The sequence below is a fragment of the Fundulus heteroclitus genome, unplaced genomic scaffold, assembly GCF_011125445.2.
Source record: "Fundulus heteroclitus isolate FHET01 unplaced genomic scaffold, MU-UCD_Fhet_4.1 scaffold_9.2, whole genome shotgun sequence".
NCBI classification, from domain to species: Eukaryota; Metazoa; Chordata; class Actinopteri; order Cyprinodontiformes; family Fundulidae; genus Fundulus; species Fundulus heteroclitus.
The window spans coordinates 660016-679580 of record NW_023397361.1 but is presented as its reverse complement, the minus strand read 5'-3'; the positions used below and the strand labels follow the sequence as shown (position 1 = coordinate 679580).

At 40.3% G+C, this 19565-nt stretch overlaps 1 protein-coding gene across 1 annotated transcript; it reads left to right on the top strand.

Annotated features, from left to right (window-relative positions):
• The first annotated feature begins 1029 nt into the window (after positions 1–1029).
• Positions 1030–17840, top strand: LOC118562375. Its single transcript, XM_036134688.1, has 11 exons — positions 1030–1064; positions 5408–5603; positions 6715–6849; positions 8972–9037; positions 9718–9780; positions 9937–11911; positions 12018–12095; positions 12486–12575; positions 14425–14592; positions 14964–15056; positions 17274–17840. The coding sequence occupies exons 1-11, from the start codon at positions 1030–1032 to the stop codon at positions 17492–17494; spliced, it is 3120 nt and encodes a 1039-aa protein (XP_035990581.1). The 3' UTR covers positions 17495–17840.
• The last annotated feature ends 1725 nt before the right edge of the window (positions 17841–19565 follow it).

Genomic DNA, 19565 nt, shown 5'->3' with positions numbered 1-19565 from the left:
GTGTGATTTCACATGCTTTGTGTGTGTGTGTGTGTGTGTGTGTGTGTGTGTGTGTGTGTGTGTGTGTGTGTGTGTGTGCTTTCGTTTATCTATCCTGGTGGGGACATTGGCATGAATACACACCAACACCATGGGGACCAAAAACACCATGGGGACCAAAACCATGGTCCCCACGGTGCGAACCACTCCAGTGAATAGAAAATGACTTTCTAATATGGCTGGTGAAGTTTCCTGAGAAGTCCCCAGCAGGCTGTTTTTTGTGACTTTGTGTTTGCTCTATAGCAACCCCAGAGGTCAACCCTGGTATAGCAGTGTGTACACAAAGTCCCCAGCAGGCTCATTTTCTGAAATTGTGTGTGTGCTCTAGAGCGCTACCAAAGGCCAAACCTGGTATTACAGTGTGTGAACTAAGTCCCCACCAGTACTGTTTTTTTCATACAGGCCCCACCAGCACTTTTTATGCGACTGAATGCCATTTTTGTCATTAGAATGTGTTTATTATCCTCTTATACACTTTTTGTTACCTGATTATTACATTTTGGGTCTCATATCTCATGAGAATTTAATAGAGTTCACATTGTTTTTTATTTGTTGAATTTTGTATGCTCAATACAGTTCTCTTTTCTTTGTGCAGAGTTTGTGAGGTATTGGGTGGTGGGTTTAGCCCCTAAAAGTTTAACATTTGTGCATTTAGATAATTATAGATCTTGTGGTTATCTTAATTTAATCATTTTGTGCTGTTTTTCAGTTGTGAAACGCAGTTGTGAAACAGTGAACGCACCACCAGTCAGCGCTGACTTGTTCAGTGAACTTACGCTCACTTGCGTACTGTACACAGAGAGAACTGCCACTCAGGGCAAAGGACTTGATTCAAGTTTTGTAACTGTAGCCTACTGCTAAAATTAGTGCTGTGTCAACTTGCCAACATCCATGTAACGTGTTCAGTGAGTGTACAGAGCTGAGGACTCCCGTGCAATACATGTATACCACTCAAAGTAGCACTGTGTCTCCCGCCAGTGACCATATACTATGGTCCATGAATGCACCGTCCTTCAGTACTCACGGTGAGCTTGTTAAAGAGTGAATGTGAACCTCAATCAGGGCTGAATCATGAAATGAATGACGCAACATTTTGCTGTTTACCAGTTCAGGGAGTTAGAGAATTATGCACTATGCAGTCAGGGCTCCTGCTAAGCACTGAATGAGCCGGTGAATGCAGTTTTTGAATGAATCTTTTTAATGAACGGATTCTAGTGATTCAGTACAGTCAAAAGAACCGTTGAATGGGATAAACACTTCTTTTGACTGTACTAGTAAGCACTAGTGAAGTGGTTCAGAAGAAATTACTCAGTTGTGGCAGAAACATAACTATGACCTGTTCAACTGTGTTAAAAGTAAACATATATGCGAGTACTCTCATGTATAAATGTAGGTTGCCAGACTCTGCAAAAAGCATCATTTTTTGCAACACACTTAAATACATCAGCTACATCCACATACTAAGCTACTCAAATTATGTTTCACTGTACTGTAACCAAGTATCAATTTGTCCCTCTTTCAATAACAAGAAACAAAGATGAAATCAGATTCAAATGTAATCAGCAGGAATTTATTCTGGGTCTGGCAGTAATGGCCTACCTAAGGCCAATAAAATAAAATATTTTATGGACTGGAACATACCTTCCCTTTAAATCAGTGTCTGTTTGTTTAACTCAAAATATGTTATTTCATTGTAGTGACACAAGCACTAAAAAAAATAAAAATAAAATAATAAAATAGACTTATTCCAGCAACACAAATAGATGCCAACAATATAAATGAAATATAACAACTCAAAATCTTGTGTAATGTCTGTTTTCAATCAGTCTCTTTTCAGTGTTTATCAAAAGTAAATCAATCCTTTTGATGAACAGTCAATCCTCATCACAAATTGTGGTTTTAATCTAAGGGTATGAGTTAGATTGTGAGTTGACAGTGTATGAGCATATCTGCAATTCAGTTGTTTAAATTTTTTATTCTGTATGATAAAAAACTAACATATTTTTTTAGCTTTTTTCTGATATTGTACATTAGGCTTCTTTATGTAGTGTTGTCGGTTGTGCATTCTTTTAATGGGGTTTTCATGAGCCCTTTTTGGTTTTTAAGGAGTTTTTTTTTGAATAGTCAGAGCCGCAATTTGGTATTTCTTAGTCCAGGAGAATTAAATAAAGTGCCAGTAAAGGAAACAAAATTTGCATACCCCCCAAAAAATACTATAGAGCTCGATAGAAAGAAAATGTTTTCCTGTCCTGGGACACAGCGGTCTCTGCCTGGCTCTGGTCCACCCACACTAGCAGGAAAACAGTGTAAGAAGTGGTGACTTGATGTGAAAGATGGCTAGTAGAGACTGGCTACAGCTTGGCCATGTCTTCTCCCCTCTCAGCATTATCCTAGTGCTAACCCATGAACTTTCCTGCTCTGAGGTTGCTGCTCTGCAGACGTAAAGCAGAGCTTACTGTTGTGACTCTTAAAGAGTGTGGCTTTTGACACTGAATAACAGACTTGCTAGATAACCACTGGGTTCCAGTACCAGCACAGCAGCCAGAGATCACTGTAGTGGAAAACGGCTAGCATTTATCTTTTATCAGTATGTCATTGTCAGTGTTAGCGGCTAACAGCTAGCAGCTAACAGCTAACATCAGCACTTTTCTGTTAACAAATTAAGCATCCTTACACAGTCAGAGAACGTAGGCCCCTCTGCCATGCTCACACAGTATTATCAAAGCTAATTTAGCTGTCTCCAAACTCTTTTCACTGTCTTCCTGAGTTCTAAGCTTATCAATTGCTGTTGTTTCTTATTATCACAGTGTTGACGGAGAGCACGGTTCATTGCAGTTGATTTGCAGATACATTTTCAATAATTATTTAATTATTTCCACAGTGCTATAAGGTTTGGGTTAGGTTATGATTAGGTTATCAGCTGTAATGGAACAACCCACTAGTGTTCTGCACAAATACTACTGCATAGGGAACAATAAGTGGACTTTTCCTGTTTAATTTTAAAATGGGCCATCTCTATACTTGCTGTAGCTGTAGCTTACACATGTGCATAACTGAAGCCATTTTGTATGTGTTAGAGCAGCAATGCAGCAGCACGACAGAGACAAAATGTGAGGTCTTAAATTTGTTAAAACTTTTAATCTAAGGGTATGAGTTAGATTGTGAGTTGACAGTGTATGAGCATATCTGCAATTCAGTTGTTAAAAGTCTTCATTCTGTATGATAAAAACTGTAACATATTTTTTTAGCTTTTGTAATAGGTAAGTCAAATGCTGATATTGTACATTAGGTTTCTTTATGTAGTGTTGTCTGTTGTGCATTCTTTTAATGGGGTTTTCATGAGCCCTTTTTGGTTTTTAAGGAGTTTTTTTGAATACTCAGAGCAGCAATTTGGTATTTCTTAGTCCAGGAGAATTAAATACAGTGCCAGCAAAGGAAACAAAATTTGCATACCCCCCAAAAAATACTATAGAGCTCGATAGAAAGAAAATGTTTTCCTGTCCTGGGACACAGCGGTCTCTGCCTGGCTCTGGTCCACCCACACTAGCAGGAAAACAGTGTAAGAAGTGGTGACTTGATGTGAAAGATGGCTAGTAGAGACTGGCTACAGCTTGGCCATGTCTTCTCCCCTCTCAGCATTATTCTAGTGCTAACCCATGAACTTTCCTGCTCTGAGGTCGCTGCTCTGCAGACGTAAAGCAGAGCTTACTGTTGTGACTCTTAAAGAGTGTGGCTATTGACACTGAATAACAGACTTGCTAGATAACCACTGGGTTCCAGTACCAGCACAGCAGCAAGAGATCCCTGTAGTGGAAAACGGCTAGCATTTATCTTTTATCAGTATGTCATTGTCAGTGTTAGCGGCTAACAGCTAGCAGCTAACAGCTAACATCAGCACTTTTCTGTTAAGAAATTAAACATCCTTACACAGTCAGAGAACGTAGGCCCCTCTGTCATGCTCACACAGTATTATCAAAGCTAATTTAGCTGTCTCCAAACTCTTTTCACTGTCTTCCTGAGTTCTAAGCTTATCAATTGCTGTTGTTTCTGATTATCACAGTGTTGACGGACAGCACGGTTCATTGCAGTTGATTTGCAGATACATTTTCAATAATTATTTAATTATTTCCACAGTGCTATAAGGTTTGGGTTAGGTTATGATTAGGTTATCAGCTGTAATGGAACAACCCACTAGTGTTCTGCACAAATACTACTGCATAGGGAACAATAAGTGGACTTTTTCCTGTTTAATTTTAAAATGGGCAATCTCTATACTTTGCTGTAGCTGTAGCCTACACATATGCATAACTGAAGCCATTTTGTATGTGTTAGAGCAGCAATGCAGCAGCACGACAGAGACAAGATGTGAGGTCTTAAATTTGTTAAAACTTTTAATCTAAAGGTATGAGTTAGATTGTGAGTTGACAGTGTATGAGCATATCTGCAATTCAGTTGTTAAAAGTCTTCATTCTGTATGATAAAAACTGTAACATATTTTTTTAGCTTTGGTAATAGGTAAGTCAAATGCTGATATTGTACATTAGGCTTCTTTATGTAGTGTTGTCTGTTGTGCATTCTTTTAATTGGGTTTTCATGAGCCCTTTTTGGTTTTTAAGGAGTTTTTTTGAATACTCAGAGCCCCCAAGAGCCTGTGCCCCTCATAGTGCTCTTTTTAAAGCGCTGCATTTGAACCCAACCCTAACCAACATTCTTCAGGCCTTCCTCCAAACATATGCCCGAGGTTGTCAGCAGTATTGTCTGAGGGTTATTCATTTTTGTCACTATTACCACTAAAAACAAACAAACAAATTAACAAAAAGCTTCACATTATATACTGGGCCTCCAAAGTGCTCTCTGAAACTAGGCCAGGAATGGCTTGTGTCCATGAAATGGGAAAATACTTTTAATTATAGGTTACTATTAATTTAGTCAACAACTTGAGGATACTAGGTATTTGATATATTCAATCTACTGAATATATCAAATATCTAGTACAGCCAAAGTAGTAATTACACTGCATCTAGATTATTTAGGTCAATAAAAAGTAAAGGTTTAGAAAGTACAGTATTTCCCTCTGAAATGTAGTGGATTGTAAGTTTAAAGTTGCATAAAATAGAAATACTAGTAAAGTGGGCTAAAGTACTTAGTTAGTGTCCACCACTAGTATAGTGAAACTTTGGTTAAGGAGAGAGACTTTAATGTTAATAATTTTCTAGTTTGCAGTTTAGTGTTAAATATAAAACATTAGTTATTTGCAGCACTAGTCTGTAAAGCTCCCCTGTGAGCTGAGAAGTGGAGAAATATTGTGTGGTCCTCTGCCGAGCCTCAGTTAATGGCCCATCAGCTTCAAAGGGGCCGCCCTCTGCAGAGCAACGCCCTGCCAGCTGCAGCTCTGCAGGTGCACGGTGCGCCCCTCCCCCCTCCCGCTCCCGCCCCCTCCCTCCCGCTCTCCCGCCCCCTCCCTCCCGCTCTCCCCTCCACACGGCGCGACGGGACCGCAGCAGCAGCAGAGAGTTACAGGAGTTTCAAGAAGCGGGAGCTGTCCGACTCGACACCAGCAGCTGGTAAGTTTTAAATTCTCTTATTTTTGATTTAATCTGGCATGATTTTTGAACGATAGGTTACGATTAACAGTGATATTACTCGATAAGTTATGATAAACAGTGATATTTCTCTTAACAGAGTAGTTAGCATAAGCCAGTTAGCGTTAGCTAACCCTGCTAACGCTAGTGTGTTAGCAGGGTTAGCTAACCCTGCTAACACACTGGTGTTGCAGGCTGGTGTTGCTGTCGGCTAATACGGTAAACTACAGGTATTTTATCGGACTGTACCTCTTAAATATAGCCTCCTTTCCTAAGGCCTCTGTTTACAAGCAACAACCTAATTTCCAATGTAATTATTCATGTAATTATTTTTTTGGGACTTGCTTCAGTTTGCACCATTTATTCAGGGCTGTAACGTTACAGTGCGACAGTTTTGACTGCATATGCTATTAAAAATTATTCTATGCAAACTAAAATGGGAGTTTTGCAGCGAGCTCTGTCTCTCTCCTCTGCTCTGTCTGTGGAAGGTGAGGCTGAGCTCCACACATACAACAGGCCGACAGGATGAAACAGACTTTAGGTTTCACGTTATCAAGTCGAGTAGAGCTCCTTGCTGTCATTGGCAACAAAATCTGTCATTGAGATGAAGTTTTTCAAACAATACAGAGCTTATTATACTGATAATGAACTGTTATGAACAGACTCAAAGCAGACATTTACTGTATGTAGCAATTGAGTCTAATTAGCTAAATATATTAAAATAAGTTTTTTTATGAGGCTGACTGCAGCCTGCACCTCCTCTAAAAGCAGCAGTGAGTCTGAGCAGCAGCAAGAGAGGATGCATTTTACCACAGAGCTGTTAACCAGTTTAAAAACCTGTAGCTTTTTTTAAACAGTAGTTTGTGTTTGTTATGCTTACTCATGTAAAATTTTAGCAGTGGCATTATCAGCTGCAGCACTGTGCCACTTTTGAAAGCATATAGAGTAAACACTAAAAGATCACACAGGACAAATTATTCTTCAAAAGTCTTGTGCTGTTCCCAAGTGTTGATTCTGTTATGTTATATGTTATATACAAGTTTCTCCTTGTCTCATCTCCTTGCCTCCTTTCCTCTTCCACTCTTTCATCTAGATAGGAGCTTTGAACCACCAAAAGTCTCAGCAGCTCAAGGTGGATTTACCCCCAGAGGAGACGACCACTACCACCATTAACATAAACCAGCTGATAGACATGGACCTGCTCATTTCGAAGAATAAGAAGCGTGAGGTGAGCCTGCAAATATTCCAATACCTACAAGTCATATTTTAAATAGCAATTTAATACTCTTTAAACAGTAATATAACAAAAACACAAATGCTATTATCCAACAAATGTAGGCTATTATATTTATTAAAAATATTCAGCAGAATGAACTCGTCACAAACTTTACGACCTTAGTTAGCATACAACAATAAAATATAACAAATAGCCTTGTTTTATTCAAGGTTTAAAAGAATGAATCTGAAGATTTTTTTGAAATGCTCCTATTATGCAGTAGTTCCCTCTGTCCTTGCACCACCACTGCAGCTTTAATGTGAGCGGATGGATCTTCTGTTTAAGCTAATTACATCTCAGAAAACTACAATTTCTTTGCACAAACAACTTCAGATGGCTATTCAAAGTTACACTGATGGGTTTGTTTACTTCAAAGAAGCAGACATGCTTATTAAAAGTAGCAATCACGTTTCAGTCACATGGCTGACCACTGTATTCAAAGTCATCTTCCATATCATATAAATATTCAGCCATTATTGAGAAAATACTTACCAGTATGCTACAAAAACATTGTGCCTCTGAGTTCATATTACATGGTTGAATTAAGGTACAGGAGCGCTTCAGACTAACTGTAAATGCACTGAGCTTCAGACTAATTGTAAATGCACTGAGCTTCAGACTAGCTGTAATACACTGAGTTTCAGACTAACTGTAAATGCACTGATCTTCAGACTAACTGTAAATACACTGAGTTTCAGATTAACTGTAAATGCACTGAGCTTTAGACTAACTGTAAATGCACTGAGCTTTAGACTAACTGTAAATGCACTCTTCTTCAGATTAACTGTAAATGCACTGAGCTTCAGACTAGCTGTAAATGCACTGATCTTCAGACTAACTGTAAATACACTTGAGTTTCAGACTAACTGTAAATGCACTGATCTTCAGACTAACTGTAAATGCACTGGTCTTCAGATTAACTGTAAATGCACTGAGTTTCAGATTAACTGTAAATGCACTGAGCTTCAGACTAACTGTAATACACTGAGCTTCAGACTATCTGTAAATGCACTGAGCTTCAGACTATCTGTAAATGCACTGAGCTTCAGACTATCTGTAAATGCACTGAGCTTCAGACTATCTGTAAATGCACTGAGCTTTAGACTAACTGTAAATGCACTCTTCTTCAGATTAACTGTAAATGCACTCTTCTTCAGACTAACTGTAAATGCACTGAGTTTCAGATTAACTGTAAATGCACTGAGCTTTAGACTATCTGTAAATGCACTCTTCTTCAGATTAACTGTAAATGCACTGAGCTTCAGACTAACTGTAAATACACTGAGCTTCAGACTATCTGTAAATGCACTGAGCTTCAGATCAACTGCAAATGCACTGAGCTTCAGACTAATTGTAAATGCACTGAGCTTTAGACTAACTGTAAATGCACTCTTCTTCAGATTAACTGTAAATGCACTGAGCTTCAGACTAACTGTAAATGCACTGAGCTTCAGACTAACTTGTTTGATTGTAAACAAACCCATCAGTGTAAGTCTGAATAACCATCTGAAGTTTTCTGTGAAAAAATTGCAGTTTTTTGAGATGTAAATAGCCTAAACAGCCATGAAATGAAGAGGCACTTCATTCTAAAAATAATATACGGTAGCCATGTAGTAAACAGCTTTCAGCTGCAGGTCAGTGCGTCTTTCTTGGACCAGGTAGCTTAATCACAGTGCTGTTTCATCGCACTTTCCTGCTGTGTCAAATGTGTGGTCAGATTGATAGATCGTTTGGTAAAAGCTTTAGTCCTACCTGCCATCTCACAAATACTGCAGAACGTTTTGTCTATTCCGTCTACACTTTCATGACTTAACCATTTTAATTTCTCCTGCCATTCTGGTTTAAAACATTGTGTTTGGATAGGCTGCTGTCCCATTCTCTGTTTATTGAGGAGCAGAAGAGCTTGACGTTTTTATGTGGTGTTACTGGCCTCAACGGCCGTTGATATTTTCATTGGCCTGTCAATTACATTTGATGGCCAAAATATTATGGCTGACCTAAAGTCTGAGCATGAGACATTTTTCAGGCATGTCAGGACTGACTGGTATTTTGCATGTGCTGACCTCATTTGCAGGGCCAAACCCTCCCTGAAAAGTTAAAAGATCAGGAGGATGGAGAGGAGACAGACGAGCCAGAGGAGGTAAGTGCAGGGGATGTTGCACATAAAGAGTGATGCCACAGATGCAAGCAGGTTAGAATTAGCAGGTTAAAAGCAGGTTACTCAAATTGGGGGAGAGAGAAAGAGAGAGAAAACGTATATGGTTGTGAACACTAATCAGGGCTGTACGCTTACTTTTTTAGGTTGTACTGCTGGAGCTAGCACGTTAAAAAATGTAGTAGCGCACCCGGTTGGATAGTTAAACATGTTTTATTAGTGAAATTCATTTGATATTGATCAGAAATTATGTGAATGCTTATGTTCATGTGATATTTCAGATTTTCTTTTTTAATTCATTTGCAAAAAAAATCTAAAATTCTGGGTTTGGGTTGTCCTCGCGAGGTACTGAGTGGTGATTCCTGAGGAAACTTTTTTTTTTTTTTTACTTTGACACAAAGCTTCAACATAAGAAATACTAAAAAATTGAGGGTCTGAATACTTTCATGACCCACTGTATATATTAGACTTTTTGGTTGTTACACAGCTGGTTCTCCGTTTCTTACCTATTATACTTTATTTTCTTTGTAACAGTGAAAGCTCAATTTTTATTAATAGTTGTTATTGTATTTATAAGCTGTAGATCTATTTTAACACAAAGTAAAAATGGATTATTCTGTAATTGGAAATTGTATTTGAGACTATGTTTTTGGTAACTCTTTCAGGAAATGGACCAGTGCCCTTCAGACCCAGATGTTCCTCCACTGAAGAGAACTGAGAGTGTCTTTGTAAGTTTGCAGACAAACCAGTGTGTATTTTGAAATCAGTTGTGATGACAAAATTACGAACTATATTATTGTTGATGGGAAAGGCGTAATTGGAAAATTTAAGTGGGAAGTATTTAAACTTACTAATTGAGTCCCATCTGACTTTAACTTTTCTAGCTTACAAAGAAAATGCTTGGGATCTCTGAATATAAATCAATGACAAGCAGTGAAAAAAGTGAGGATGAGTATGTGCCTAGTTCTACACCAGAATCAGAAGTATCTGAGAAAGAACTCAAACTGCTCAAGTCTCCAACAAACTACAGTTCATCAAACTCGGATGTTCGACGCTTGAACAAAGGTCGTGTGAAGCCTGTGAAATGCAGACAGAGCACATCTTCCTCTTTCCAATCCATGGCAGATTGTGAGTTATCCGAATCCTCCAGTGACACGGATGTAAAAGTCTTGAGGCTAAAAAAGAAAAAAAATGGTGGTCGAGTCTACGATAAGAGGCAGTACTGTCTGTACTGTTGTAAACCATATGCCAAAATTGCACGGCACTTGGATAAGAAACACAGCAACTTGGAGGAGGTAGCACGAGCATTCAGTTATCCAAAAGGATCAGTGGAGAGAAAGCTGCAGATAACTCTAATTCGAAATAAAGGCAATCGTCGCCACAACTTTGAGGTCCTGGAGGAGGGTAAAGGGGTGATGGTTCCCTCTCAACAAAGCACTGAACCAGTGAATGCAAAAGACTATTTGCACTGCACATACTGTGAGGCATTACTCAAAAGGAAAGTGTTGTGGCGGCACATGAAAAAATGCAAATTGGCAAAGAAAAGCATGAAGCCAGGCAGAACCAGAGTGCAGTCACTTTGTGCTGCTGGACAGCCTGTCCCAAAGGAGATCAATGACAAAGTCTGGTGCCTAGTAAATGGCATGAATCAAGACAACATAACAGACACAATTCGGCAAGAAAAATATATTCTGAAGTTAGGAGAACACTTCTATAACAAAAAAGGGACAGACAAAAGCCAACACCAATATATCAGACAAAAAATGCGGGAAATGGGAAGATTAGTTCTCCTAGCAAAGACCCATGGCAAGCTGAAAACAATACATGACTTCTTTCTGCCAGCAAACTTCTGCCACGTTGTGAAAGCTGTGAAGATGGTCTGTGGATGGAGTGAAGATACCAGCAGTTTCAAGATTCCATCCTTGGCGCTCAAACTAGGCCATAGTCTAACTAAAATAGCAGATATTGCAGAGTTTGAAGCAAGGATGTCAGAGAACAAGAAGGCCCTTGAAAATGTGATGACGTTCAGGACATTGAAAGAGAATAAATGGGATGAGTGGGTGTCTTCGCATGCACTGAGGAACCTCAGAGAGTCGAAGTGGAATAAACCTCTTCTTATCCCCTACTGTGAAGATGTTGTGAGACTGCACAACCACATTGACACAGAAAGGCCCAAGTATCGATCCAATCTTGAAACTGCACCAAATAAGAGGAACTGGTTAAATCTTGCTAAACTAACACTTTGTGAAGTGATCGTCTTCAATCGTAGGAGAGAGGGAGAAGTTTCAAAGATGTCCCTGAATGACTTCATGTTGAGAAACACCTTTGCCAGTAATCCAGATCTTGATCTTGCCTTGACTGACATGGAAAAGAAGCTCTGCAAATACTTTGAGCGTGTGGAAATCAAAGGTAAGCGGGACAGAAAGGTCCCTGTCTTACTCAGCCCAGACATGGTGTCCTCCATACAGATGCTGGTGAGATATCGACGACAATGTGATGTGCCAGATGAGAATGTGTATTTGTTTGGTAGACCTGAGGCAGAAAGTCACCTCAGAGGATCTGATGCCATCCGTGCTATTGCATGTGAATGCGGGGTGAAGGACCCTCAAACGTTGACATCGACAAGATTAAGGAAACAAATGGCAACAATGTCACAAGTTCTAAACTTGAAAGAGAATGAGGAGGACTGCCTTGCAGGTTTCATGGGTCACAACATCAGGGTCCATCGACAATATTATCGGCTCCCTGAAGGGACATTACAAGTTGCGAAAGTTGCAAAGTTGCTTATGGCCTGTGGAAGAGGAGAGCTATCAAAATTTAAAGGCCTGACATTGGACGAGATCAACGTTGATCCAAATGGTAAAACCTCACCTTGCACACACTATTTTATCATTTAATGTGATGGGATAAATGTGTCATAGGTTTGTCATGCTGCTTCACAACATTTTTTGCTGTGTTTATTCAGAGGAAGTACCTGAAGACAGCTCTCTATCTGGAAGTGAAGATGAAGATGTGATGTCGAGTCTATCCTCTAACTCATCAGGTACATTCACTGAACCAGTGGTTCTCGAAGTGGGGTCTGGGCACTCCCAGGGGTTCCTGGGTGTTCACAGCAAGAAGGGGATTATTTTTTTTTCACTTGTTCACACCATAACCCAATTACAGAATGTTTTGCAGAACTATTTTGTCATGGGTTTAATAAACTTTATGTATGTAAAACATCTAAAGCTTTTATCTAATGGGGGTCTGAAGTCTAATCTCTGTCAGTTTTAGCGTCTTTGGGTGGGTTATCAACCCTGCTATATAGTTAAAAACAAAACAGGTCAATGTTGCCATGGCTTGTGTTCTCATAGTTCATGGAGAGGATGATTTAGTATATTCAGTGCTTCAAGTGAGCTTTTCTAACATTGCATCTTTATGTTTTTCCTTGAAGGTCTAAGACCAGTGAAAATGGCTAGACCCGTTCACAGGACACCTACAGAGGAGGACCAGGAGTCTGATGCTTCATCACAGCTAACCAGAGGTATTTTAACGGAATAGTTCATCCCAAGTCAATATTCAATCATTATCTATACACCCTCAAGCTGATGAGAAATCCTCTAGTTTTTTAATACTCTACAGGCGAACAGGCTACAGTTAATATTTAGGCTACAAAAATATACTGAATAGGGGGTTTTCAGCTGACGTCACGCTCACGTGACTACTCAGCGCATCCGCCATATTGGGTGGCAGTCGTTTCGCACCGTTGACCTGCATTGTATGACGCCTTAGGCAGTATTGGAAGTGAACAATGGGGAAAACGTGTTTAATGGTTGGTTGCACGGCCCGTGGAGGTGGAGAACAACGCTCTTTCTATCGCCTACCAGCCGTGATAGTGAATCAGTGTGAAAAAACAAAACAGCTCTCTGAACAACGCCGTCACCTATGGCTGACACGGATATCCAGGTCCGATTTGGACGGTGTTAAGCTGGAATACGCCAGAGTCTGCGGTGCTCACTTTGTCACAGGTAATTAACTGTTAAGTATTTAAAACATGTAAGAAGAATATATTAATAATAGGGCTTGGGCGTTATGACTTATTACTTTCCGCGGCTGCCATGTTGACTGCCTCCGCCGCCTCTACTGCCTATTACTACCGCATACTGTACTCCCTCTCTCAGCCTGTTTTAATTTGATTAATTTCACCTTAACTTGATTTCAACCATGGTAAACCGTTGCTGTATTGTGGGCTGTAACAGCGCAAAACATGATCGCCATGGGAAAAACATAGAAACGGATTAATTTTCCACCGCTTTCCTGCCTGGAGGCGCAACCACGGAGAACAACTGTTAGCGATAACAAAGAGTCGGCTCGCTTGGATCGCGGCTGTAAGTCGACCGAACATAACTTTCCACAGTATCCCGATGTCAATGAGAGTGTGTTCTAAACGTTTGAAACACATGGCAGCAAGTTAAAAGTACATTACATGCGCGAGTGGTTGTTAGCACTGACGGTTAGCAGCTACTAAACTAGCATGGGCCAGAGCCCGTCTGAGCGCAGCTTACCTTTGAACGAGTTACTGTGTTCCCACTGTTTGCTGGCTTTATGATCTGCAGCTCCTACCGGCGCCAATACGGTAAATACAACTTAAATTTGCGCTGGTCATTGTTCGGCTTAAATAATTAAAGCCGCGAGCGGCGTCGATCGGCCCTGCAGCCAAGCGCCTTCGCGCACCGCCAGCCGCCAGCCACCGCAGAAGCATGCGACACATTTGCGTCGGATTGTTTACATTTTTACCATCTTATTAAAACTCACCCGTCCACGTATGATGGCGATTTCCTTGATGTACATAACCAGATGTGAACTGGTTGTGAGCCTCTAGATCCTTGTAAGCTCTCATTTCCTCAAGAGTGTGCAGAGGGTTTTTACCGAACACCAGGTAATGCACTATGTCGCCGTGCTCTACATTTGGCCAATCATCTGGATTACGGCTAAACAAGGCACTGTGGAGGGCATAGGGGTCCATATGGTCGATCACGGAACATTTCCTCAGATATATGTCCTTATCTGGTCGCTCTAGCGTGCTGGCGTACTTATCCATTCGCGATACGATAATACGTGTACGACAACTAGAGATAAGGAAGTGTGCCACCCAATATGGCGGACCGGAAGTTGGCCAGTGACGTCAGTGAAAACCCCCTATTATGTTTGAAGTCAACTGTGTATGTCATGGTTTCGAGACACTTGGATTGCAGCGGACAAGCAGTATGAAGGGTAGTTTTATAGGCTTTTTTGTAACTGTTACCATCACCACCCGTTATATAGATGAATGCTGTGGGATTCCCCACGGCACTCTTTTCAAAACATCATTCTGTCAATCTGTTTGCCTACAGGTAGATCAAGGAACTGGACAGAGGAGGACCATGACTCTGATACCTCATCACAGCCATTGAATCACTGTTTTCAAGATGAGTCAAGACCTGTGAAGAAGATGAAACCCACCAAGAGGACACCTAGAGAGGAGGACCCTGAGTCTGGTACCTCATCACAGCCAAGAAAAGGTATTTGACCAATAACCTGTTTCAGTGGGTGTAATAATCCACTTGATATACAATTCAGAATTTTTTATTATAAATTTCTTTTAATATTGGAGTACTTTACTTTGTCATTTATTGGTTTTTAAGCTGTGCTCTAACTTGTCTATTTAACTTTTACCACAACTTTCTGTCTTTAATGTCTGCACCAGGGAAAGTTTCTGTAATTTTATGTGTTTATATGTAATTTGATGCAAGATACACAAATCAATATCCTCATCATACCTGAAGAAAAAACTTAAATTTTGAAAACGTATTTGAAAATGTGCTTTCTTTAAAGTCTTCAAAGATGCAGTGCTTTAAGTTAACTTTTCTATCATTGAATCTCTGTTTTCAAGACGAGTCAAGACGTGTGAAGAAGATGAAACCCACCAAGAGGACATCTAGAGAGGAGGACCCTGAGTCTGATACCTCATCACAGCCAAGAAAAGGTATTTGACCAATAACCTGTTTCAGTGTATGTAACAATCCACTTGATACACGTATTGAGTCTCGTATGCTCTCAAAACACTGAAGAGCTGCGCCCTGTGGTAAAACTGACGGAAGCCAATGAGAGAGCAGCTTCGGGTCATGTGCTTGTCAAAGTTTGAGGGCTTATGTTGACTCATTAGGCCGGCGCACCGCACACAGGAAGTACATATACATTAGTAAAATACCATTTGGAATTGATTTATAATGAATGCTGACAGGTGCGGAGAGACTAACAGGAGCATCTTGCAAACAAATACTTTTTATTTCATAATTATTTTGCATTTTCTAAATCATTTATGTTTAATATGATTAAAGTACTTCTTGATTCTGAGATCATACAAGTTGCTATATATTATAAAGTTCATATATCAATATGACCTGAGTAAAAAAAATTAAAAATTTCGATGACAAATTGTATTTTTCAGGCTTTTTATCTCAAGCCTCCTTAAAAAATTTCGCCGCGTGTCACGTGACCGATGACGTAGTTCGTTGACAAGCGTTGATCTGTTTACATGGCAACACGTTACTTCCTGTTTGCAAAACTCGCTTTTCTCAAATTAAAATAGACGGATAAAACATGTTTAAAATGTGTGTTGTTTATGGTTGTTCAGATACCAACAAGGAGAACGTCTCCTTACACACATTTCAGAACCCGAAGAGTCCCGGAGGAGAGAAAGTCCTCGCTCAATGGAACCGCCCAGTAGCCGGTAGCCTCTAAGCTTTAGCCTTAGACGCAGCGCTGCCTCACGAGTCCTGAGTGGAGTGTCTGTCCCACTCCAGCCGAGACAATCTCTGAGCAACCTGAGCCCAGAGAAGCTCTCAGCCTGGGTTTACTAACGCTGCAGCTCCTCTTCCTCACTCCTCACACCGTGGGAGTGCAGAAATCTGGCTGTCACCATAGCAACCTGCTTTGGAGCGACGCGTTAGCCACACCTCCTCTCAGCACAGCCCTGCTACCCCGCAAAACCCCGAGATGTTTAAATCCGCGGTGGGGATATCAGCCCTTTGGGTTGTGGGTCTATCGGTCTGCTACTCCGGCGCTCCAAGTATTCTCTCTGCCGCTCTGCTACGCTGCTGCCATCCTGCTGCTGCCCCGATCCGGAGAATATAAGCGCCGCGGCGCAACTAATAAATGCGCGTCCGGTCTTACGTCTAGATTATCAAGTAAAATTCCGGGAACAAATAATGCTGAGACACTGTGGTTTGTTCTGATAAAGATCCTTTTCTTTTATGTGCTGTTTTGGCGAATTTCAGCGGCCGTGATAAACGATGCCAGGCAGTCGGGCTTTGACGAGTTGTTTCCGTGTTTACATCTGAACCGCGATTATAAAACCTGATTCCAGCCCATTTCATTTAATCTCCTAAAATGTTTTATTATTATATAGCCGAATTGTAACAGAAACTTGCGCTGTATTTCATGTTAAAATCATCACTTTGTGAATCCACATGTGAACTTGTCGTTGTGTCTCCATTGCACTCTCTGTAGCTTAGCCGGAGCTAAGTCAACGAACTACGTCATCGTACCACGTGACCCAGATGTGGATTTTCCGCCTAGCGGTTGCCATGGGGCACTTTTGAGTTCAAAAAAAATATCTTTACCAGCGCAATCCCGATCTTAATGCCCCATTTTCTGGAAATAAGTTTTTCCGAGTTGGTCGATTTTAGAATCAAGAAGTACTTTAAGTAAATTTTGTCCAGCTATTTGGAGGGGCGGCGCCTCAGCACCCCGCATTAACCGGTCGCCACCGGTCAGATGTTTGCAAACAAACTCAACTGAATGGTTTCTCTCCTTTAGGATCTCGCCACAGACCGTCGTTCTAATGAACTCTCCTCCAGATTAAAAATAGACTAAAATAAGGCATTATTTTATCACAGTGCTTACAGACAGGAAAAACTGTTGACAATTTACGATTTACGATAATTGACAATTTATTTTTCTTATAGAATTTGCAATAATAGGCTTATAAGGATTGAACAACTCATGCTGCCTTTTTTATGTTCACTTACTGTTTGCATCAAAATTAGGGATAAGAATTGAGAACCAGTTCCAGTTGAAAACTGGCTCAATCCATCAACAGTGGCAGTGCAGCCTCTGGACTGTCTATAGTGCACACACACACACATCTATAGTAATCACCCCTACGAACCTTTATTTCATCTTATTTTATTTTTCATAGATTCATCAAGAAAGAAGAGGAAGATGTGGAGCAAAGCAGAAGTCCACGCTGTGGAACAAAAGCTAATGCACAACATTAAGACTGGCAAGGTTCCTGGGAAAGCACAGTGTCTTGAATGTATCCATGCATTCCCAGATGCACTGAAAGGTAGGACCTGGGATGCTGTGAAATACTATGTGAAAAACCGCATAGACACCTGGAAGCGGCGGTCTACGAGGTAACTGCAAGCTCTTGTTTTGTGTTTGAAAGAGCAACTGTTAATGCAGCTCTCACCATTTGATCTGTTGATTAGCTGAACCTCAGAGGTCAGCTTTTGAAGTTCTGCTGTTAGAGAGCAGTGATCTGCTCAGATTGCACTTTATTTTATGCAATTTATTTCATACATAACAGAAATTTTTTTGTACTGTTATGCTTCTTCAATTCATGGATTAGCAAATGTTTTAAAAAGTTTGTTTAACCCTCACATATTGCTCATATTCTGAGTCATAATTACTCTACACCAGGGCTTCTCAATTCCAGTCCTCGCACCCCCCTGCCCTGCATGTTTTAGATGTGTCCCTCCTTCACCACACCAGATTTAAATGATCAGCTCGGCATCAAGCTCTGCAGAGGCCTGATAACGAGACACTCATTTGAATCAGTTGTGGTGGAGGAGGGACACATCTAAAACATGCAGGGCAGGGGGGTGTGAGGACTGGAATTGAATTCATTCAAATATTGAAAATATTTTACATTAATGGGTTCCAATTGTAGCAGTTACTGATCTTTACATTAATTATTAACATTTCTGTATATCAGTAATGTTGCCTGCTGTTAAAAATAAATGACATTCAACATTTTTCATTCAACATTTGTGTAGCTTGTTTGTATCACTCAGCTTATGGTGTTTTTACACTGGGTAGTTTAATTGTGTGTACTGTTAGTAGCTACTACAGTTTTGCAAAATTGAACAAAGTAAGCAAAGACTGTTTTTGTAACCTCATGTTCCTTTCCCACAGTAAATAACATCATACTTTGCTAACAGCTCAATTATGGCAAGAAAATTTCCATTGTCTGGCTCATCTAGTGTATTTGCGCTGCCTCTGAATGACATATTCCTGAAGGCTAAGAAGAGTGTTACATCCAGCAGCCGCTTCAGTAGTGCTTTGTTTTTTTTATTTTTGTCTCCATCAATTTTTGTTGTAGGCTGTCAATTCCAGAAGTCTGTAGGAGAGAATGTTGTAGGTTGTAGGTTCTCTCACTCACTTACTCACTCACTCACTCTGGGCCCGGGACAACAGACCGTTTTGTCCCCCCCTATGGGCGGCACCTGGTACCAACCCACTTCTTAAGTCCCCATTGTGTTAGTAAATTTCATATGCAATAAGTGAAAAATTTAAAATGTGAAATCTTAACATTTTAAGCGATATATGAAAATCTAAAATCAAAAAAAAATTTTGGGACTTGGAACCATGTCTGTATCTCATTTAGAAAGGGTGGTCCCCACCGGACACCTTTTTGTCCACTGTCCCCACCGGGGCAGATAAACGAGTGTGTGTGTGTGTGTGTGTGTGTGTGTGTGTGTGTGTGTCCTGTCTGGCAATGCGGATATAAGAATTGTTGTCTTAATCCCAAAAAATCCCCAACAGATTTTACTTTCACAAGTGGAGCCTTGCAGCTTTCGCCATAGTGCGCTGCTTGATTTATATATGCAATAAGCTTCATTACAATTTATACTCTGGCTGTTTAATGTTCAATGGGCACTGAAACAGTGTCCAAACGGTAGAAGGTAGAAACAGATGAGACAAAATGCCAAAAGGGAAAAAAGGTAAAAGAGAAACAGGTGAGGAAAGGGAGAGAGCAGTATAACATCCTCTGAGTCTGCTTCTACACCTGCAAAGACAGGTATAAAAAGAACAGCAAAACCAACCGATTAAGTATTACATGTTCAAACAACCAATGCCTTGATACCATCACTGAAGAATATACAGTATGATTTAATATGAAATGTATAAAGTGACAGCGGAAGATAATAATAGGGGGTTTCTGTATAGAAGTGAATCTGTAAGTACCTGGATCCAAGCACCTGAGATTATTTTATTATTTATTAAGACTAATGATAAACAGAAAAAAAAATCCATCTAGTTGTATGCATCAACTTTGTAAGATATTGTAGGAGAAGTATGACAGGTTGTACAGCGTATTACTTGCAAGGCTTGCAATAAGTGTGGCCAATGTAAATTTGCAAAGATGAGAAAACAATTATTTCTTCCACTGGAAAAAAAAATACTGAAATTTGACGCAAGACTTTTC

Excerpts from the sequence above, each read along its gene's own strand:
- LOC118562375 (XM_036134688.1), top strand. The coding sequence starts at position 1,030 with ATGGTCCATGAATGCACCGTCCTTCAGTACTCACG. Across the intron at positions 9,038-9,717 it reads AGACAGACGAGCCAGAGGAG|GAAATGGACCAGTGCCCTTC; the intron begins GTAAGTGCAGGG and ends TAACTCTTTCAG. Across the intron at positions 14,593-14,963 it reads CTCATCACAGCCAAGAAAAG|ACGAGTCAAGACGTGTGAAG; the intron begins GTATTTGACCAA and ends TCTGTTTTCAAG.